The following is a 23146-nucleotide window of genomic DNA, read 5'->3' as shown; positions in this document are numbered from 1 at the left end:
TTTCTGCACCATGTTTGTCCTTGAGTCCCCTCACTTGCAGAGGGTGGGTGCCACTGTGCTCAGTTGTGAGGTACCCTGGAGACCAGTGCCTGCTCACTCTCAGACCTGGGGTTTGAATTCGGGCCTCCTGTACTGGTCCCTGTCTGACCGCCAACCTGACGCCACCACGCAGAATCCCATAGCCAGCTGCTGGCCCAGATATGACGGGCTCTCGTTGGTCCTGGGGTGTAGCAGACGTTCAGTAGTGTTCGTTGAATGAATGACTAAAATGCAGTGAGCCTAGAGGTCATGATAAGTCATGTAAGATGGGAGTTTCCTTCTAGAGTCATGGTATGCACACATACCGCCCTTGGAAAATGCCTGCCCCTTCCTGTAAAGTACATGGAACAGGGCTGGAGCGTGCAATGCCGTAGGCAAACCAGACCTCAGCCCACGAAGGCAGCCGGTTTTCCAGTACAGAAACAGTCCCTGCTGCCTCCAGGGGACGGATTCTTGCACAACAAGTAGGGGAGACTCCTACTCGTGCTGGTGCCCTCCCTGGTGAGTGCTGTCTGCTTGGCAGTGGAAACTGCTGCACCCCTGGGATGAACCGAAGGGTTAGAGCAGTGCGTTTGGGGGCTGCAGACACCTCCTGCTCTGTCCTAGTCCTCCCCCGTGTGTCTGTGGAGTCCGTGCCAGGCTTTCCTTCCTGAAAGAGGACAAGCAGCACTAAAAGGAGGGTCATGGCACTTGCCCTGCCTGCCTGGAGGGGGGCGGGGTACAGGAGATGACAAGTGGAGAGCTATCTCGTCAACAGAGATGCTGAAAAGTGAGAAAACGCTACCCATCTCTTACCAGAGGGAATTGCTGTGCCTTTGGTGCCTGCCTACTGGCCTGGCACCAGAGCCAGCTCGATGATAATGACATGCTCAGGAAGGATTAGCAGCAAGTCTGCTGTCCGGCACCCGAGCTTTAGGGATTACATTCCCCAACAGCCTTTCCTTCAGATTTGTGTTTTGTCCTCTGCATTCGTTTTGTTTGAGTACTGCCAGTGAAATAATGCGTTCCGCCCCAGTTCTTGGTTCTGGCAGATATTTAAATAAATTTAGGTCCTCAGCAAATAAAAATACTTTCAAAATCTAAGAGTTTTGCAAATGCATTGGTAGTTAACACTGAAATTGCAGAAATGAAGTGTAACATCTCATTCTCTAAAAAAGGAAGTAGGGAGTGAGACCGGCTTTGGGTGTCAGTGAAAATGCGTCCTAAGCAGTTTCCTTTTCAGGACTGGTCTGTATACATTAAAGTTTCACTTGATTCCACAATCATTCTGAATTGTACAGGTATTTGCGTGAATGGTTTTTAAAACTTAGTTGTGTGGCAGAAATCTTTGTATGTTAAACCTGACTAATATTTTTAAGTCGTGTGGTACACTGTTAGTCGTCGTGACTATTCCTTGAATGTATTAGTGTGAGTGAACCTTATCCATAGTCACGGGTTATTTGTAACTTTATCGTCCTTTTAATTTTTCTATATTGGACGTGTATGGCCAGCAAACGTGGTGTTTTACAAGACAAAAGGTACAGTCATTCGGTGTCTCCATTGCTGTTTCGGAGGAATTCTGTACAAACTGGTTGTAAAGTTGCAGCTGGGAGTCAGAGGCTGGGAATGCTGACGGGCCACCCTGTCGCTGTGCCCGCCCTGGCTGGCTGTGGGGTGGCCGGCCCCTTTCTTAGAGAGCGCTCCCTGCCCTGTGCCTGTTTTTGTCACTGGGTGCAGTGACAAATCTCCTGTCTTGTTCTAACCCCGCGTTGCTTCAGGGGCTGAGGCCCAAGGACACAGGCGACCGTGGGTTCCTGGCGGACAGTGCCCCTTGGGAAGAAGCTGTTGGCGTCGGTCAGGAGTGACCCCGCTCTGCAGAGCAGTAGCTGCCTCCGCCTGACTTTCAGTTTTTACTTCTGCTTTTGGAAGGGATTTCTCAAATGTGTACTTTTTAGCTAGGCAGTCCCATTTAATTTTTCTTTATTAAGTAGCAGTGTTAAATGTATTGTGAGAGGGTTTCGCTAAGATAAACTGTGGAAAATTCTGGATCAGAGAGTACATACTGTATGATTTTTGTCATCTATTACAAGTTTTATGTTCTGTCAGTGTGTGTCTTTTCCCACCCATGTGGGATTTTACCACTTTACAGCTTGGTCGTCATTAAGCTGCTGCTGTGCTGTTTGATATGAAAAGCTGAGGTTTTTTCCAGTTGCAATAAAATTTGCTGTGTCCTCTAAAATAGGAACTTAGTTATAATAAAAGAAAAAGTTTAGTCATAAACGAATTTTTTTAAGTGCATGAAACCAGTCAACATCCCTTTTTTAAGTTGGCTAAAACAGAGGTTGTGTTCTGGATAAAGGCTTTTACTGGACTGGATTCATTCATCTACTTTGGATCACATGTCAAGTTCAGTTTTTGCGGCGTCTAATGGTCCTGTTTCATTTTGTGATGAAACTAGAACGTCTGCAGTTACAGACGACGGGTATCTGTGGGGTGCTTCTTAACCTGTGCCAGTGAAGTGGCGCTCTGTCTGCACTTAGAGGGTGCCCCTCCCCCATAGGAAACGCTCGGAAATGACCCAGCCTTTGTTTGTGAAGGGCCAGGCTTACTCAGCGCACATCTGCCGCGTCCGCAGGGCAGCCTCGCAGGGTAGCTGTCAACCCAGTTTATAGATGAGGAAACGGAGGGTCCCGTGTTTTCTCCAGTGTAGAGGTGTGGTTGAACACACACAACCACGCGTGTTAAAGTGACAACACAGGATTTACACCTCTCAGAGTGCCGTTTCTGTTGGTGCTGGTTTCTCCTGCGTCGCCCGCCAGGTTGGCTAATGCTGACTGACTGTCACCAGCCGCGCCCTTTGCTCCCTGGCATGTAGTGTTGATGTGGCCCCCATCCTTGCCTCATGCGCGTGCCCCTGCTGTCACTTTATGAAACGCCCCATGCAAGGGGAGCTGTGGCCCATCCTCTGAGGGTCTGTTGGCGGCCATGTGGGCTGGTTCTGACTCCATGTTGCTCAGGCCAGTGGGTTGTGGTGCCAACAGGTGGGAGTGGCACAGCCTGGCACCCGACCCGCTCTGGTCTGGGAAGACGCTGTGCTTGCTTGGTGCCTTTTCCTGTGGCCTGTCTCAGGCCGTCATGGTCACAGTGTATTGTGAAGCAGAGCTGGGGAGACCCACGGCCTCTGCCCTGTCCTCGCTCCAGAACGGCCATCCAGCTGCTGGACGGTTCATCTCCTTGGTCGTGGTAGCCCCGGGTTGTCCCAGAGCGTGACGAGAGGACAGCACTTTGTCAGCCTCACGAAAGTAGATGGCAGCCCCTAAAGGCTTGAAGGCAGGTCTCCCCGAGAAGGAATGTGTGCAGCAGCAGTAAATACTAGTGTTCCAGCGAACAGTTAAATAAATTATAACCAGCTTAACTTCGACTCAGCATTATAGACTTGGTCTATATGTGTGTTTATTTTTGTTTAAAAAGTAAGGAGAGGGCTGATGCAGTGCTGCACTCGGGTAAGACTGTGCAAAAAGGCCCATTGTGGGCTCTGGGAGACGCGCCCCGTTTGTGAGATAGGTGCTGAGAAGCATGCCGGACTCGGTGTGCAGCCCTTCCCGAGCTCCGTGGCCTCAAGGGGACTGCTCCACGTTCGGAGCCTCCGCCTTGTCGTCTGGGAAGCTGAGTCTTGGTGATGGCTGCTTGCTGCTGTCCCCTGTGTACCTGGCACTGTCATAAGCACTTGACACGCTCCCTTCCAGACACCGTGCAAGACGGTCTCCATCCCCACTGGGCAATGAAGATGCGCAGGTGCCCACGAACTTGCCCCGTCACCGAGGTGACCAGCAGGTGACCCCAGAGCTGCCCACCCACCCCCACTGGACTGGCAGCCCGAGCAGCAGACTTCTGGGCACGCTCAGCGGGTCCAGGGCACGTGTGCCCCTCCGTGCCTGCCGTGATAGGAGCTCCCTGAGTTGTAGCGCAGTGTTGGCAAATTACAGCAGTGGTCACGACTTGTCACCGTTGTACTGCTTCCCGTTTTCACACCCACCACCTCTGACACCAGGCGTCTCACAGTTGGCTTGTCACGGTGTAACTGGCACCTTGTACTTGGCTGCACACGAGGTTTGAGGAATAGTTTGATCTGGTCGTGGTCAGGGGCAGGCAGTCGCTCAGAAGCCAGTCTGTCTGCTTCTCCAGAGGCTGTCACCATGTGGGACACAGCCAGCCGCCTCCCCCGGGGACGTGCACGCCCAGGCCGGGCGGTGGTGTTGAGACCAGCAGCTGTGTTTCAGGTGTGTACCTCGTGGAGACGCAGAAGACACGCTGCCTCATCTGTCGCGTGTTATGAACTCTTCCCCCATGGGTGTGTCTCGAGCTTCCGTTCTGGAGTCAGCCCTGTTGGGGCATCCGGTGCACTCTGGGGGCAGAGCTGTATGCAGGCTGGTGGGTCACTTGCTTGTCAGTGTCATGCAGTGATGGCCCGGAGCCTGGGACTGTCCCAGAATGTTTAAACAGGCACCTCAGCCTGCCTGTCCCGAGGGGCTGTGCTTGTGGTCATGCGTGTGTCCGTGGTATTTGAAGACATGACCTGCAGATGATGAGAGCGTTTCTCCTGGGGCCATTCACGAGGGTGGACTCTGTCCGTCCTCAGTCCCCTGTCCTGCCGAGATCCAGGTGCCTGTGAGGCTGGGGAGCATCACGTGCCTGCCGGCCTGAGAAGCACGCCGAGACTTTGGGTATTGTGAGGTCGGAGCACCAGCACCCCAAGCCCAAAGCACGTCACTGTCCCGAGGGACACTCTCTCTCCCCGTCGGTTCGTGTTTAGATTTGCAAATAAGATTTTCCGGACGTCTTTGGTCATAGTGATGGTTGGGCCCTGGAATCTTCCTCTGCTGCAGTGCAGTGACGGCGGGACCGGCCGCGTGTCTGTCAGCTGTGCTCTGGGGGTAGGGGTTCGAGCTGGCGCTGGGCCCTGTGTACGCACACGAGGGATTGCAGATGGCATCCTGCCCCAAGGCCTCATTGCGTGCCATCTGTTCCCTTCCCTGCTATTCCCACTCGATGGTGAGCAGGAAGGACCCAGAGGGCCACTGGCAAAGGGGCCAGAGGCAGCCCCCTCTGAAGCAGGCTTTGAGAATACCCTCGTCGTTTGGCCCTGCTCAGACTGAAGCTCTTAGCGGGAGTTACTTTGCTCAGCTTCTCACCTCCCTTTCCTTTGACTTACTGTTCCCTGAGCATCGGTTCACTACACAATACCCTTACTTGGTGTCTGGACACACGTCCCTACTACGATAAAATGAATGTACATTTACAAACTGCCCTGCCGGGACCAGGGCAGTTGCTCGGTTTTACCATTGGGGAGACCACGGTTCTGGACGAGGCGTGGCCCTGGGGGCGCTTTGCAGTTCTTCCTCAAATGTCTGCTGCAGCCGGGGGTGCCAGGCTTGGTGCTTCTGCTGACTGTGTACTCGGCGGGCAGAATTGGTTTTCTTTCAGTGCCGGAATCCATGGACACTCTTCTTTGTGAGCAGCACGGGGTGTATTGACCGTCCCTATGCCCGATCAGGCTGGTTGCCTCCCATACCTTGAAGGTTGGTGGGGAGGTCATCCCTAAAGAAGTGACCGTTTTGTTCTTTTTATTCCTCTCTGTTTTGAGGCTGAGCATCAGTGCTGCTTTTTATTCTCAGAATTAAGGAGGAGACGTGAAATCTTTGGGGTTTCCTGTATTTCCAGCAACTTGAGGAATTATTTGCATTTGAAATTCGTTTTAAGGTAGGAATGGAGATAACAGAAGACTGTGACACTTAGCATCGTCTCTTTTCTGCCTTCCATGTTTGTTGACTGCTGCTTATAACTTCTTCAGGTACGAGGTGTGATCAAACAATACGGTGAATGTCTATAAATAAAAAAACAAAAAGACACATTGCCACGAATCCCCCTCAGGACACTCCCCCTCACTTTGAACACACTTATCCCATCGTTCTGGCCACTTTCTGAAGCGGCTCTGGAAGTCCTCTGTCGTGTCTTTACTTGTGCTGTCCTGGCTGCCTCCCTGTCCTGAATCGATTCAAGATGTTTACCTTTCATGGTCATTTTGACTTTGGGGAAGAGCCAGAAGTCGGCACTGGTGAATAAGGTGGATGAGGACAGACTAATGTTTTTATTTGACAGAAATTGCCGTACCAGAAGCGTTGTGTGACAGGCTCTCCGTGGTGATCACAAAGTACGGTGAATGCTGCTGCCGAGTGCCATCCAGCGGAAAGGCAGGGGTCTTCAATACGGGAAGTGGCGCACTGAACCTTAGTAACAAGTTTCAGCTTGTTGGGTGCAGTCAGTCGGGTGTGAGAAATGGTTGAGAGAAGGTGTGTTTTAAAGTGTGCCGTAAACCATCCTCCATCATGACAACGCTCCATGTCACTCGTTGCTCCTGGTACGGCACTTTCTGTCAAATAAAAACATTAGTTTGTCCTCATCCACCTTATTCATCAGATCTGGCACCGTGTGACTTCTGGCTCTTCCCCAAAGTCAAAACGATTCAAGACATCAAGGCAACCACGACAGCACAACTAAAGACACTCACGAAAGAGGACTCCCAGAACTGCTTCAGAAAGTGGCAAGAATGATGGGATGAGTGTGTTTGAAGTGAGGGGGAGCATTTTGAGGGGGATTAATGCCAATGTATCTTTTACTGTAATAATTTTTAAAAATTTCAATGTTCACCGTATTATTTGATCACACCTCTGGAGTTAATTGGTGGCCAGTTCCTTCTGTTCTGCAGTGTATTAATTTTTTTATTTTGGAGTAGATGATAACTTCAGAGTTAGACATGCTGGTCTTCTGAGCCTTTTCACTGTTCTCAGTCTGTCTGCAGCACTGGTGGTAGCTGGCCCCCTTCCTGGGGCATGTGCTCAAGAGCCACCTGGTTTGTTTTTGTTTTGTTTTTAAGTTTATTGGGGTGACAATGGTTAATAAAGTTACCTCGATTTCAGCTGTACAATTCTGTATCACACCCTCTATAACTCCCACTGTGTGCTCCCCACCCAGTCGGTTCCCCCTCCATCACCGTACCCTTGACCTCCCTGCTTCTTGAGTGCCCTTTGGCCACTGGGTCTTTGCAGATTTTAAATGAAGATTGCTCTAAGGATTAGAAGTCAGCTGTCTTCGGAGCGGCATTTTTAGTGTTTTTATTTTTAGCCATTTTTCTTGTGTGGGGCTGGGTCCAGTGTGTATGAGGAAAGCGCAGGACCTTCCCAGGCTGCACCTTCTCTGCCCAGAGGTGTTTTGCTGCTTCTCACTTGCATGTTTCCAAACCTTCACCTAAGGGATTACATGTGCCTTCTGTCCTGAGCTTTGTTCTCCTTCCGCAGTATCACAGCCGCCCTGGTGGCCCTTGGGTGCTTCCCTTGGTCTGTGTGACGTCACTGTGTCATGCTCCATCAGCAACACACATTGTCTGCCGTCTCTAACTTGAGTGGCCTTGAATATGTCGTCCTTTCCCTCTTCCTCTTCCTCTGAGTGTTGTAGGTTCTACCTTTGCACTGAGGCAGAGAAATTTACATTGTTTTGTAGCCATAAAGTTGCTTGTCTCTAAGTTTATTGCTGAAGATCCATAAAATGCTTACATTATTTCCACATGTGGAAACAATGTTTATTATAGAACCGCGGTCCCTGCTCTGATTGCATTTTCTTGCTAGAGGGCGCCCTCTCTGCTCAGGCTTCCTACTAGCCTTTTCCTTACACTTAGCCTTTTTCTTCGTAGCTTCTGTAGTTTCAGACTGCGTGTCGTACGCATACAGTGTGTTATCTTTGTGGCCTGGAACTTTCCTGCGAGCATTATGTTCTCGCGAGGATGCCTGTCTAGCACATTCCTGGGTGGACCCGCCATGGTCTGGGAGGCTGGAGGCCGTGGCATCTCAGGCATCCCCAGAGGCAGTGAGAGGCCCGTGGCGTGGCCCTGTCCCCACTGCTGCATGGCCCACCAGACTTCAGGGCAGGAAGCCTGGGCTCAGGGGTGCGGGGTGGGGGTGGGGCACACACCTAGGTACGGAGTGGGACGGGGAGGAGGGATTCCCTGGTTTCTCTATAATTGCTTTTAAAACCCTCGTCTTCCTAATGGATGCTTGTATTAAAATACAGTTGTTTTAGGCAGCATTGTCTAATGATGTGTTTAGAAATACCAAAGAATTTGGAGCTTTTGTAAAAGGTTTTGATACTGCGTCAGATAATTTTAGAGGTTTTTGAATAAACTGCTAAGGAAGGAACAGAATGCAGTTGACCCATGAGCAGCTGGGGATGGGGTGCTGGCCACCTGTGCAGTGGGAAACCCAAGTGTGACTGCAGCCAGCCCTCTGCATAGGAGGGCTCTCAACCCCAGAGCTGACCCCTGACAACACAGTGAGAACGCGCGGGTCACAGAAAATCCCACACGTACCTGGGCCCCGTGCAGCTGAAACCGTGCTGTCCAAGGGTCAGCCGTCGGGAGCCCCCAAAGCCCTCACCCTGGGCATTTGCAGTGAGCCGGGGTGCTCGCAGGCCCAGGGGGGACAAGCCATGCGGGGCTCCTGGGACGGGGCCCTGGGCATCACGGGACAGCTGCAGCGCGGCTGTGTCTCATGCCCAGGTTAGGCCCAGGTGGAGCAGATCGCCTGTGGATGACAAAACTTTAGAAGAAAGTATAGGACAATTTACTTTTGATCTTGGGATTGAGAAGAATTGATTGAGCAGAGATGGGGGGAAAATTGGTAGGTTTACAAAGATTTGGAATATTCAATTACATAAAAATCAAGAACTTGTGGGTCCTGTTATACAACAATGCATACAGTTAAGAATACTGAACTGTCCATTTAAAATGGTTAAGGTGGTAAGTTTTCGGGTTTTCACCATAACAGAAAAATTGAAGAACTTAACATTCATTGAAAGACAGCATGATAAGTGCAAAGAAGTACAAGCTAACAGAGGGTATTTGTAGCATTTATAACCAGTACAGGATGGGTGTCCTGGACACCTGGACAAGCCCTGCGGTCACCGGGCCTTCCTGGTGCAGGCACTGGGTGCTCTCGCCCCCGGCAGCCGCATGGGATGGATTCTGGTGGGCGAGGTGCTGTTCCGCCCACGGACGGTCGGGCAGTGGGCGGCGCCGGTCATGATTGAGGTGGGGGTGGCCGGAGCGCGGAGGTCTGGGCGGCCCTGCACGTCCTCCACATGCCGAGCCTGCTGGGTGTCTGGGACCCGAGGTTCCCTGTTTAGGGACATACCCTACAGCAGTTCTTCCTAAACTGTTTGGTGAAGGACCAGATTTGATTTGATTTTTAATTTCCAGTCTGTCACAGACTGATGAGACTTTTGTAAACTACAATAAAAATGACTAATTAGAAAACTAAGTCACAGACAAAACATGCAAACGCAGATTTTTTTTTCTCTTACTTTCAAATAAACATTCGGTAAAATTGCCCCTTTTTGTGGTGTGGTTAGTTCTCTGAGGTGTAGCATACAGATCGGGTGGCCTCGCCCACTCAGGATATGGGACACCCTGCCCATACGCCTGCCCTGGCACCCGCTTCCCCGCTCTGCCGCGTATGTGGACCCAGCGCCCGTGCCTTTGAGACGGCTGACACTCTGTGTTGTTGCGAGTCGCCCAGGTGGCGTGGGTGGCTGCGTCCTTTGTCCATCGTGTCATTTGCAAGGACACACGCGTTGCTTCTGGGTTTGGCGGTTACACGTGTCCACAGCAGGTTTTCTGTGAACATCTGTTTTCATTTCTCTTGGATAAATGCTTAGGCGTGTGATTCTGGACCATGTGATAAGTCTGCTCTCAACTTTATGAGAAACTTCCAAACTGTTCCAGTATGGCCACCGCATTCGGCGTCCCCCGTGCTGAGGGTTCTAGGTGTGTATAGTTCACCCCACTCGTGTTGCCGGTTATTTTTTAAAGCAGTTCTGATAGGTGTGTGGTGCTGTCTCGCAGTTTCCCTTCCTTCCTCCCTTTGTTTTAGTTTTTAATTGCTGTAGTCTGAACTTGAATTTGCCAAATGAAGGAAGACGCCGAACACTTCTCCTGTGTTTATTTGCCGTTGCTGTAAGTCCCCCACTGTCTTCCCCTGCCCCTCACCCAGGTACGCCAGCCGCACCCCACCCTGCGTTTCTGGCACTGCCCTCCAGAAACTCGTACAGCGGGGATCCCTTGGGGGTGTCAGGGCAGCACTGTAAGAGCAGAGCCGAGCACCCGCTGACGCGCGTGCAGCAATAAGTCGTGGTGACCTCACAGCGGGGGCTTGTCTGTCCTGTGCTGGAAATGAGTGCGTTACAGCCGGAGCCAGCAGTGTGGGTGGGCCTGACGGCCGCAGAGGGCCGCCCAGTGTTAGACCTTTTTTAAGCTCAAAAAATTAAAACTAAAGTAATGTTGACGGAGAAGCACTAGGTAATTTTTAAAGCAAGGGGGTAAATAATTCAGGGTGATGTACACGGGAGAACTCAGGAAGAAGCTTCAAGGTATTGGTCATTTTCTAGTTTGTCAACGGAGGGGGGGGGCACCGTATTTATCTTGTCACTATGGAGCATAACTTACGTGTTCCAGCTAGTCCTTCCTGGGCCTAAGTACCACGTAATAAAATACTAAAGCAGAACGAACAACCCTTTGAAGATATTTTCAAGTCTGTTCTGTGAAGTTGGCATTTGATTTCGCCCAACAGTAGGTCCCATTCAGCAGCAGCTCTTTAAACAAAACACCTGGAGATACAGCAGTCAGGGTCCCTGCTCTCCCTGAAGATCTCCGTTTTCTGAGGGGCATCAGCGGGGGCCTTGTGTGCTGCACTCACTTGTTCACGGCCGAATGTCCAGCTTGGAGGCCGGAGCGTGACACACGGCACGTGCTTCGCGCTCCAGGCCCAGACGTCGGAGCCGCGGCCAGCAGAGGTGGCCCTGGCCAGGTGCTCTGCGGGGTTCCGAGGTCTAGATAGGAGTTCCCCACGTGAAGGGAGAGGGGCTCAGGAGAGCCGGAGTACTCGTGACAGCACTGCCTGTGCCTGAAGTCAGTGGTCCACCTGTCAGTCCACAGGCCAGTGGGCGCGACCTGCTCCCCAAAGGGCCGTTTAGGGCTGGCCGGGGAGCTGTGATGGCGGCGGCCAGTGGGGTGGTGCGGGAGCAGGGCTGTGCTTCACAGACGCCCCGGCAGCAGCACGGAAGAGGCCTGCGTCTTCCAGGAAGCCCTCCCGCCCGTGCTTGGCGACTGTCGGTTTGGGGCTCATGGCTGCGCCACAGCTTGTGTGTGGCAGGCTGCGCCACACGTGTGCAGAACATGGCCTTTTGTTTTCAGAGATACGATGTCACTAAGGAAGGTACAGCCTGAGGACAGGGCTTAAGCCTCCTGGAATGTGGCCTGGGGACAGACCTGTGGTGGCAGAAGTGCAGTTCACGCAGACGGGCCTGCTCACCAGAGCTTGACGTGGGTCTCAGAAGTGCCTTTGAAATTTAGTTAAAACAGCTTGAAACAGCTTCGGGAAAACAGAGTGGTGAGGCGCTGCTTCAGGTGGCAGCTGGTGTACACTCTGCTTATTGCCCCAAGGAAACAGGAGGACAGCGGAGCGTGCGGGGTTCAGTTGCAGACGCGTCACCAGCTCAGGAGCGTTGGGCTGCCCTGGGCTGCAGGCTGGTGCAGGGCACAGCCGGGTCCCCTGGCACTCCCTGGGGCCTGCGCAGCGCGCGCTCAGCTGGCAGCCGGGTGCCTGCAGTTCCAGGTGTTGGGGAAACTGCAGAAAGCAGATGACAAGAAAACGAAAGAAGCCTACACTGCGAGCTTAGAACAGTCACCAGATATTTCTTCAAACTACAGTTTGTAGGGTAGTATTTTTCAGATGATCTTTTTTTCCTGTATTGGAAAAATGTTTATTTCTTCTAATCGTTAAGGTATATCAGTTTGTTTCAGAAAATTAGGAAAATAAAGTATTAAGAAGATGATAACTTTAGGCGTTGACCTTAATGATTTAAAAACCTCACAAAACTTTATTCTTCCTTTCTCTTCTTAACTGTCTCTGTCACTTGGCCTTCCTTGTGATTTAAATCTGTCTTCAGTTACAAGATGATTCCAGCTGAGCATAAAGTTCTAAGTGCGTGCTGCCTGCAACGGTTAGTTTCTAACGAAGCTAACGGGCAAGAGCGTGGAGATGCAGTAATTTCTGTGTGTGGACGGCATTCGTCTCATCTCTGACTCGACATATAGAACAGCCGTATGAATAGGTTCCTAGCAGCTCTCTTTTTCCTTGAAAGGCCAGGGTTGAGCTTAGGGTCACAGCCTGCGCTGTGTCCCGGAGCAGCGTGGCCCCAGGCCGGCAGCCTGTCCTGCAGACCCGCTCTGTGCGCGTAACCTGAGGGCGACAGCCGCTTCCTCTTTTCAGTGAGTAGAACTGGCGCACAGGGCAGCGCTCGGATCTGACAGAACCGCCCACCTTTGGTGTGTGTGTCCTTGTGAAGGTGTGGCTGAGTCCCTGTCACCCTGCAGGCTCCTCCCTGCCTTGTCACGACATCCCTTTTCCTCCGCCTCATCTTTACACACACGGGACCGTTTTGTGTCTAGCATTTCTGCTTGTGCTGGTGTGTTACCCTCTCCACGGGTGAGGAGTGTCCCGTGCAGTGCGGACCCGCCTCCCAGGCCTCCTGCCCTCCAGCTAACATGGCAGCACCCCATCGGAGGTGGAACCTCAAGCCACGCAGGGCCCTGCTGCCCGCTCTCCTTCCCCACGGATGCCCTGTGTGTCTGGTCTTACCTGCATCACAGACCCACAAGCCAGGGTCAGTCGCTTTGGCTTTCCACAATTGAAATCAAAAGGAGGAAAGGTACCCTCCCCGAGGTGCCTACCGTTTCCACGGTCTTTTCTTTCCTGAAGGTGCTGGTTTCTGTCTGCTGTCATTTCCCGCCAGCCCAGGTAACTCTTGGCATTGCTTGTGTTTTAGGTCTTTGTGAGGGTTGTGTTAGTTCCTGTTTATCTGTTTCTCTGTTGTTCCTGAGGGATGTGTTTGCCGGAAATAGAATTCTGGTTTGACGGGTTTTTTTATTTCAGCTCTTTAAAGTCGTGCTCCCTGCCTTCCATGACCTCCAATGAGGAGAGCGTGGTGAAAATGATGGTCCCCGTGGAACACGTCCGTTTCTCTGTTGTCAGGATTTTCTCTTGGTCTTTGGTTTTCAGCAGTTAGCGCCTGCTGTGCGTGGTGTGATTTCCTTCACATGCGTTCTGCACCTGCAGCCAGTGACCTAAGCCATGAACAAACTGCCTCTTGCCTGTGCCCATCACAGTAAGTCTTGGGGGCTCTCTTCGCCTGGTTTCAGGTATCCTCCACCAGGCCTTCTCCCCGTTGTCAGCGTGTTGGCTGTGCTGCTCCCCGCAGAGCTCCCAGCGCCTGGCGGAGAAATGACAGATGCCACGTGGGAAGACTGTGTATTGTGAATTAAGTTACAGCCCCTGCAGCCCCAGCAAAGCAGGGCGTCATCTTCATCCCCACGGTCCCTTAGGGACAGTGTTACACAGGCGCCATGCTGTGGCCCGTGGCTCCTGGTGGTCACAGGAGTAGGTAAGTCAGCGGACTGTCCCCTGAGCCCTGGAGCAACATGCAGAACAGGGGATCTTGTTTCTGTGACCTTCGGCTTGCAGATAAGGGTCGTTGTTCCCACACATGATGATCTCATTACCATGCCGGTTGGAAGCCTCGGAACGTGTTGTGATGTGTGTCTGGTGTGCGCCGTGGGGGCCTGCTGGGGGAGGCGGCAGCTCACAGCCCCCCCCAGAGGGTCCTCAGATGGCGGTGTGACACCACTGTGTTTCTTTGCAGTGGTATCTGTTCCGTGGCTTTTGAATTTGTCTTCTGGCTTAAATTTGTCTGCTTGCTGTATGCTACTTTTTCAGGTACACTGCCAGGGAAAAGAGTGAGCTAACTGGTGAGCAGTAACGCGGAGCACTCTCGGATGGTGTCTGTGAAAAATGCCATCACCTGTCACACAGCTTTCCCAGCAGTTTTTATGTGAACAGCGGCACCCTTGCTGCTCTCTGGCCTCATTGTTCTGTGTGGCAACACATTGCTTTGAATTTTGCCATCTTGATTAAAAATGTATATTTAGAACATCTCTTCCTTTCGTCCCTCAGTGTGTGCCTGTATGGTTTTTTTTTCTATTTGTGCAAAGTTAATTTTGAGGAGTAAGCAAGTCACATTCCACACCTTCCTGTCCATCGTACGTAAGCGTACGTGAGCGCCTGTGAGACCCAGCTTCTGACATATCCCAGGAGAACCATTATATGACCTCTAGGTGCTGTGCCTGCTCCTGGAATTGAGTCCGGTTGTGTTGGGTCACAGCTGTGCCCCATTCTCTTACATGTTGGGCACTTTTGTGTTTCAGAGGCAGAGGCGGGGACTGGGGACAGGCAACAGACTGTATGGCCCACAAGACTGAAGTACTTGCTGTATTGCCTGGTACAGAAAGCTGGCCAGCACCTGCTCTAGAGTAAATAGCCCTTTGGAGAATGGCACCAAAGTAAACCTAAGGGGTAAAGTTTGTGCTGACTGCTGTATCCAGCCTGCTCTTTTCTTGTGTTGATGTACTTGACTTTGGTAAGTAAATGTGTCAGTTGTTTCATTAAAATATAAGGAGTGTTGGTCTCTTACTCGGAAAAGTCCAAACATTTTGGAATTAGATTGGGAGGGAAGCCATGTTAGGATGTTTGCCGATGCTTAGAATTTGGGGCTTCCAGACCCAGGTTGACTAGACCCTCCGTCTAGGTCCTTTTGATGGGCCAGTGGCCGAAACAGGCAGACTCCAAATGAACAGCTTTCTCTGGAGTTCTGATGACAAGGGACTGTTTGCTGGCAAGTGAGCATACAGGGCTGAGCTCCAGATCCTGGGCTGCAGGACCTACCTGGCTGTCGGTGGCCAGGTAGGCTGGGGTTCTTTCTCAGTGTGGTCACAGGCTAGCTGCTCACGAAAGCCATCTAGGAAGTGACTCGTTGTAAAAGGAGCCTCTGGGGAGGGCGCACACACCTGGACACACAGGTAGACGAGGCCTTGTGGCCGCTCACTTTCTCAGAATGACAACTTTGTGGTTTTATCAAAATGACACATAAATTTGTAAAAATTCTAGCAGTACAGAAAAACATAGAGAAGACCGTGATTTGAAAAATCATGGAGTGGCATAGAAACAGGTAAAGAAATGGTGTTCAACAAAGAGGAAGTCTTTTCCCCTGTGGCCCCTGGTCCCTGCCAGAAACAACCAGATGGCCAGATACTTCCCTACCAGTCACCTTCGTGCAGTATTTTGTTTCATTTCCCTTGAATTTGGCAAACAGAAGTTTCTGTCGAGGTGACAGGACGGAATTGCTGCTCCCGCCACAAGCGAACCGCCACCCTTCTCGAGGGAGGCCTTCGGTCCCCGGTCCCAGGACCACCACCTGCTGGGCGGTGGGCACTCTGCACCCCCCACCTCCTGTGTCCTTCCAGGTTTGTGACCTGTGCGCTGGCCTTAGTTGCCAGTGCTCCCACACTCCTTCAGCCTGGTTCTGGCGTCCCCGGGGGGCTCACGCCTGCCGGCGGCCCTGTCACCCTGGTTCCATGTCACTGCCTCCTTTTGGTTTGCGTCTTCACTGGCTGGATCGTGGCACCAGGTCGTTTTTTTTTAGAAGCTCTGGTTCCATAAGCTCTCACATCCATGGGAACATTCATGTGCTCCTCTGTCTGTGGGGAACTTTCCTGGTTGTGACATTCCTGAGTCACACGTGTTTGAACGTCCTTCGCTGCGTCCTGGCGCTGAGTGTGACAGGCTCGACCTGCTCAGTTTGGGCGGGGGACGCCACGCACAAGTGACTCGGGATGATACCTCGGTGTTCGCTCTCTGGATTTGAGGAGCTTCGTCTTCATTAAGCAAGTATTAGCCTTCAGGGTGTGGCTGGCAAGTCACTGGAGCTAAGAAACTTATGTCTAAGGTTTTGCAAGTCTGTGATCCGTACCTGCTAAGAAACAGGCCGCGAACCAAGGCGGGCCTTACCCAGAGCCATGGCCAGGGTGTGGTGGTTCTTCTCGGGCGGCCTGAGAGGAGGGCATGGTGGTGGCCGCCAGCACCGCGACGTGGGGTGGGCGCACTCACCCAGCTTCTGCTGCGTCGCTATTTAGATTCCCATGTCTGCCGGCCGTCGTCGTCAGGCAGGTGACGTGGCCGGCTGCCTCTAGATGTCTTAGGTCGGTCCCTTATAGAGCAGACCTTGTCCCGTGGGTGGGGTCCAGCAGCCCACTGTGTAGTCGGCACTGAGTGTCTGAGCATAGAAAGTGCTTCGTCCAGTTTGTACTGGTCCGGAACAGCTCCTGGGGAGCGAAACACCAGCCTAGCGGGCGGCAACTGAGCATGCACTTCTGTGGTGCTCTGTCGTGGACGAAACGGGGCGACACTGGCTAGTGGGGCGCTGGCCAGGCCCGCCCCTTGGTCACCACCCACAGAACCGCTGCTGTGTCCCATGGGTCTCTGGCTCTGTGCCAGCCCAGCCCCGGGGGTGAGTGTTCTCCTCTCCATCGGCAGGTGAGGAAGGACATGCCCAAGGTCACAGCCAGGCTTTCAGAACTGGGCCTACAACCCTCACCTCATCAACCCTCGTGGTCATGCAACTTCGTGGTTTCCTGCCCCCAGCCACACATCACTGCCCAGCGACTTACCTGCCTGCTGTCCCGGGGCTGTTTGGGTTCAGGTCGTGACTTCACCTGTCTGTGCTTCGTCTCTTCACCTGTGATATTGCCGTCGTACCTGCGTCCTGAGGTGGGGGGGTCCCTGACACCTGTGGCCTGCCACACGCAGAGTCCCAGTCCAGCGGCCAAGGTGGGCACCGGAGGGAGTTGGGGCCCTGGCACATCCTGCAGTCTGCTGTGCACGTCCTGTCGTCTGTCCCATGTGCAGTGTGGGTTGTGATTGGGTGTGGGGAAAGGCATGGGCCTCTGCAGGAGTGTGGACCACGCCTCACCCGCCCTGGCAGCCACCAGCGCTCTTACCACGCGTTCTCCTCTTTCTTGAGTCCCCTCATTGGATTGGCTGTCAGCGCTTTCCCCAAGCTCTTGAATTTATGTGTTCTTTCAACGTTACACGAGGTTGATAATAGAGCTCTAAGCTGAAAATCTTTTCTGTTTAGAATGTGAAACGTTTTTTGGTTTGGGGAAGTTCTCAGTTTTGACCGGAATGTTCAAGTGTGACTTTGGTGCTTGACGGGGCCTCAGTTTGCACGCTTGACTTTTCTCTCAGCTCTTGTTTTGGTTTGAATTGACTGGTTTTCTTAGTTGGCTGTGTTCTTTGCCTTTCCGACTCCTGCTGGACAGATTTCCTCTTTGCTCTGTGCTGGTTCTCCTCAGATCCTTCCTGAACTGTATCGTGTGGTCCCTGCTTCGGCCTCCGGCCACTTCGGCCCCATGCTTGCGCCCGTCTGCTCACTTCAGGCCTTGCTGCCCAGCGGCCATCTCCAAGGATTCTCACCCTTCCGTGCTCCTTTTCTGCACCACTTCCATCTCTGAGGGTTTCAGAAGTTTGTTTGCCACTTTTCCTGTGGGGTCACCAGCTGTTTTTTGTATTTTGTTTTTTAATTGGTAGACAATTTTGTAGAGCAGTTTTAGGTTTACAGAAAAATTGCGTGGCATGTACACGAGTTCCCATGTAGTCCCCCCACCCCAGAGTTTCGCCCATTACTAACTAACATCTTGCATTAGAACATTGTTACGATCAGTGATGCAATGTTAATACATTGTTATTAACCAAGGCCATAGTTCCCAGAGCGTCCCTCTGGGTGTCGCACGTTCTGTGGGTTTGGACAATGTATGATCCCACGTACCCACCATTCTAGTGTCATACGAAATAGTTTCACTGCCCTAAAACTCTGTGTTCTGTCCATTAATCCTTCCCTCTCTCCTAACCCCTGGCGACCCGTGATCTGTCATTCACTGTCCCCATAGTTGTACTTTTTCCAGAAGGTCGTGTAGTTGGAATCACACCGGTGCAGCCTTTTCAGATTGGCTTCTCTCGCTTAGTGACGTGCATTTAAGGTTCCTCCGTGTCTTTTCATGGCCTGACAGCTCATTTCTTGTTAGTGCTGAGTAACATTCCACTGTCTGGATGGACAGTTTGCTTATCCATCACCTACTGAAGGACATCCTGGTGGCTTCTTAGTTTTGGTGATTATGAACACATCGACTTATTTTTACGTACTTGCCTATAATCCCACGTAGATATGAGGTCAGTAATGAGTGTAAAAGTTACGTCCATCCCCCGTCTTTCAGATGGCTGTCCTCCGGCGTGCCGGCTGCCAGTGAGTGAGGCAGCTGGGCGGCTCCTGGACCTTGGCCCGCCCACCGCTCCTCTCACAGATGCAGACAGATTTGCGACATCTGGAGCCTCCCTCCGGGGGGGCATGACCAGGAAGCCGTACTCCACGTACTTCCTGGAAAGGCAGCCCATTAGTTTTTGCTAACATGAAGCAATGGGAGAGCTCCTTTAGCCAGTCACAACTTTAGACAGTGTGTGCCTTTTGGTGTTGCTAGTGATTTTACATCTGGCTTTTGCTGCTGATGCCAATATGTTGCGTTATCTGTAGTTCAGACTTATTTTCATGGTCTAAACTGACCAAGTAACCTTGGAATTGGTTCAGTAATTAGCTGTTAATTTTAATTGAGATAATTACAGGTTCACATGTAGTTGTAAGAAAGTACACAGACACTGCCTGGTTCCCCCAGTGGTGACATTCTGCAAAACTAGTTTAATCTCACAGCCAGGGTGCTGGTGTGATACGATCGACTGGTCTCCGATTTCCCCAGTTGTCTTTTACGTGTGTGTGCGTGTGTATGTGTATGTGTGTGCGCATGCGTGCACGCACGCTGGTTTGTGTGTTCACCACTAGAGTCACCATACTGAGCGTTTCCAACCACACAGGGACCCTCGTGCTGTGGTTTTATAGTCACACTCACCTCCCATCGCTAACCCCTGGACCACCAGTCAAATCTGTCTTCCAGTTCTAGAATTTGATCATTTCAAAAACATTACATAAGTGGAACTATGCCATATTAACCTTTGGGATTGGTTTTTATCTGCTCAGCATAATTCCCTCCACACTCATCCACGTTGTTCTGTGTGATTTGCAGAGGAGTATTAAGTGGTCTATGTGTACCATTCAGTTGATGGCATCCAGACTGATTCCAGTTTGGGGCTATTACAAATGAAGCTGCTGTGAACGTTTGTGTACAGGGTTTTGTATGAATGTATTTTCTTTTCTCCTGGATAAATTACCTGGGAGTGGGACTGCTGGGTCCCGCATGGCAGGTGTGTACCAAACAGTTCAGAGTTTCTTTGGGCCCTTGGTAATCCAGGTGTTCTCTGCCCCCACACTCGGCACCCATCCATCTGCCTCGTGGAGGTTGCTTTGTGTTTGCGGGCGGGAGGGAGCTCCCGTAAGCACTCGTCCGTGTTCCTGAGGGAGGTCCGGCCCCTGCACTGGGCATGGTGCTGTGAGAGCCGCCCGTGGCGTGTGTGTCGGGAGCTTCTGCTCTTTGTGCCAAGCACGTCCCCTTGGGTGCAGCCCCTCACTTGTTGGTGGACATTTGGGTTCTTTGCAGACTTGGCTGCTGTGAATAAAACTGTTCTGAACATTTATGTGCAAGTCTGTGTGTGGATGTAAGTTCTCCTTGTTGCAGGCAAGTGCCATGCCCAGCAGTGGAATTAATTGCTGGGTCGTGTAGTGTTTAACTTTTAAGTCCCAGCACACGGTTTTCTAAAAGGGTTGCCCCGTTTCGCGTTCTCCGCAGCTAGGAGACTTCGTGTTGGTTCCCATCCTCACTGGCACTTGTGTGATCCATCTCTTTACTACCAGCTCTTCTAGGAGATGTGTAATAGTGTCTCATTTTATTTGCATTTAAATGATGATGAACACCTTCTCATGTACTGTTGACCATCTAGATAGCTTTTGAAGCGTCCACATCTTTTGCCCATGTTTCTAAATTCGGGGTTTTCTTTGTCTTAATAACTGAGTTGTGTATGTTTTCATGTGTTGTGGCTCTGAGTCCCTTTTCAGGTGTATGTAACAGGGGTATGCCTGCCTCTTCATCAGGACCAAACAGCACAGGCTGACGGTGTGCCTTGAAGTCAGGTAGGATAAGTCCTCCAGCTTTGCTCTTTTATTAACATTACTGGGCTGATGGAAGCCCCTTGTATTGCCCTACAAATTTCGTCACTTTTTGTATTGCCAGTTTGTCATTTTTCTACAAAAACGCCTGAAGCTTACATTGAATCTGTAGGTTAATTTGGAGAGAATTGGATCGCAACCGTCTGAGGCTCCTAATCCATGAGTCTGGTGAATCTCGCTTCCTTCTTAGACCTCTCATTTCTTTCCGCAGCACATAGTTTTCAATGTGTGATCTTGTACGTCTTTTGTTAAGTTTTTCTCCTAAACGACATTATGGCTTTGGACGTTGCTGTGGGTGAAATGTACATAGACAGCAGCCCCCCCTATGCATGGAGGTCACGTCCAAGACCCCCAGTGGCTACCTGACATGGTGGACAGTACCGAAAGCTCTATACACATAGTTTGTTTTTTCTGTACATACACACCTGTGATGAAGTTTAACTTATAAATAGGTCCCGTAAGGGGTTAACAACAGTAACTAATAATAAAGCAGAGCAGTTATTACAACGTGCTGTAATGAAAGGTATGTGAATGGCTTCGGGGCCGTTATGAAGTAAAATGAGGGAGACCTGAACACGAGCAATACTGGGGCAGGCCCTCTGATCCCCGAGACGGCTGAGTGACTGGTGGGCGGGCGCGGAGGCTTTGACAAAGGGATGCTGCACATCCTGTGGGTCGGAGCGGGACGACAGCGTGAGATTTCGTCGCGCTACTCAGAAGGACACGCAATTGAATACTTACGAATTGTTTGTTTCTGGGATTTTCTGTGTAACAGTTTTGGACTGCGGTTGACTAGAACCACGGAAAGTGAGATCGAGGTGGGGGGGGGCTTCTGTAATAAAATTTTCCACTTGTTTTACTGCTGTCAAAGAAAAATAGGTTGTTTTAAATATTACACTTGTCTCCTGTGACTTATTCCAGTTGTTTTTTTTGTAGGTTCCTTAGGATTTTCCAGGTACACAACCAAGTCATCTGAATAGGGACACATTTATGTGTGCGTTTGTTTAAAATGTCTGCCATCTTGACCGGAAGCGGGTCTTTTTAGTCTTTGTTGCATTTGCAGGCGTCCAGGAACAGTGTTGAGTGGAGGAACCAAGAGTGGGCACCCTCGTCATAGTCTGGTCTTAAGAGAAAAAAGCGTTCAGAGTTTCCCGACTGAGCACAGGAGTGCTAGCTGGAGGTGTTTGGTTAGCTGCCCTTTTCAGACTGAGAGAGTTCCCTCTTATCCCCCAAATGCTGAGAATTCTTAAGATCATGACTTGGTGTTGGATTTTACCAAATGCTTTTATGAATCTTTGAGGTGACCATGTGGTTTATCTCACTTGTTCTATTAAAATAGTGAATTACATTGATTGTTTTGAAATGTTAAATCAAGCTTGCATTCCTGGGATAATTTCTGCTGGGTCATGATTTATATAACTTTTTGTATCGTGCTAAATTCCGTTTGCTAATATTCTGTTGAGTATTTTTGCATCAATGTTTGTGAGGGATTTATTTTGATAATGTCTTTGTCAGGTTTGAGTTAGGGTTATACTGGCTCCAAAAACAAGTTGGTAAAAGTCCCTCCTTTGTTTTTGAAAAGTTTGTCTAACATTGATGTCACTTTTCCTTGATTATTTAGTAGAAAAACCTTCTGGGCCTGGAGTTTTCTATTCCTGATTCGGTTGTTAATGACCGTAGGGCTGCTGCTATTTTCTGTTTGATCCTGTGTTCGTTTCTGGTAAATTGTGTTATTCAAGGTACCTGTTCATCCGGTCTGATTTCTTGGCGACAAGTTGCCCGTCATCTTCTCTCACTGTCTTCATGCCTGTAGGGTCTAGCGAGGAGCCCTCTTTCTTTCTTTCCTTGTGCTGCTGAGTTCTGTTCCTCTTTGTCCCGTTATCAGCCTGCTCAGCTGTTTATCAATTTTGTTGTTTTCAAACAACCAACCTGTGGCTTTGTTACAATCTGTCTGTTTTCTATTTTGTTGATTTCTGCTCTTTATTATTTCCTTCCTTTCATTTCTTTTGGGTTTTCCCTGCTGCTTTATAGCATTATGAGCTTGGACTTCAGGTCTTGATTAATATGTTGTGTTTTGTTGTTATTTAATTTAAAATATTTTCTAATTCCCCTTGCGATTTCTTCTTTGAGCTACATGTCACTTGGAAGTGTGTTGTTTAATATTAAATACTTGAGGCTTTCCTAAATATCCTACTGTTTGTTGGGTTTCTAACCTAATTCTGTTAGGGTTAGGGAACATACTATGTATCATTTCAAACCATTTAAATGTATTGAAACTTGTCTTAAGGTTCACTATGTAGTTTGTCTTGGTGATTTTTAAGATGTTGGATGTCATGTAAGTATCAGTTAGGTCACGGTTGATTGTGTTCTTCGGATTATCAGTGTTTTTCCTGGTCTATTTTTTTTTGGGGGGGGTGTCAATTTCTGAGAGGGGTATTAAGATTTTCGTAGCTGTGAGGCTTGTCTATGTCTGCCTTTAATTCTGTCTTCCTGTGTTTTCAGGCTCTGTCTAAAGTGTGTCTTTTGCAGATAGCATATGGTCGGGTCTTGTGTATTTATCCATTCTGACAATCTCTTCATTTCTCTCTTCGCTTTTTAGCTGGAGGCCGCCGTAGGGATGACAATAAGTGCACGTAATTTTTACAGCCTCTTTGGGGCAGGCCACATGCACCGTGGGGTCCCGCCTCACAAGTGGGTGCAGTGGGTGCCCCGTCTCTCCATTATGGTCCCACAAACAGCCCTGTGACTTTGTGCTTTGAACCGTCGCGTGGAGTGAAGCCCGTGAGCTGTGTGGCTGCAGTTTTTACCTGCACTTTTTGGTGTTCCCTTTGCCTCCCTGTAGGTCAGCCTGCCATGGCGGACCAGAGACAGCGCTCCCTGTCTACCTCAGGGGAGTCACTGTACCATGTGCTCGGGCTGGACAAGAATGCAACCTCAGACGACATCAAAAAGTCCTACCGGTAAG

General features: G+C 50.6%; 1 protein-coding gene across 1 annotated transcript in view; it reads left to right on the top strand.

The window, feature by feature from the left end:
• DNAJC5 (DnaJ heat shock protein family (Hsp40) member C5) overlaps positions 1 to 23146 on the top strand; it is a 30732-nt gene that overhangs the window by 2134 nt on the left and 5452 nt on the right. The window contains exon 2 of the mRNA XM_081034322.1: positions 23024 to 23141. Coding sequence (XP_080890448.1) covers positions 23035 to 23141 — 107 coding nt within the window. The 5' untranslated portion in view covers positions 23024 to 23034. The remainder of the gene's footprint in view (positions 1 to 23023; positions 23142 to 23146) is intronic.

This window comes from Rhinolophus hipposideros (genome assembly GCF_964194185.1).
Source record: "Rhinolophus hipposideros genome assembly, chromosome: 22".
Lineage (NCBI taxonomy): Eukaryota > Metazoa > Chordata > Mammalia > Chiroptera > Rhinolophidae > Rhinolophus > Rhinolophus hipposideros.
Note: the sequence above shows the minus strand (reverse complement) of the source record. Positions and strands in the feature narration are given on the sequence as shown.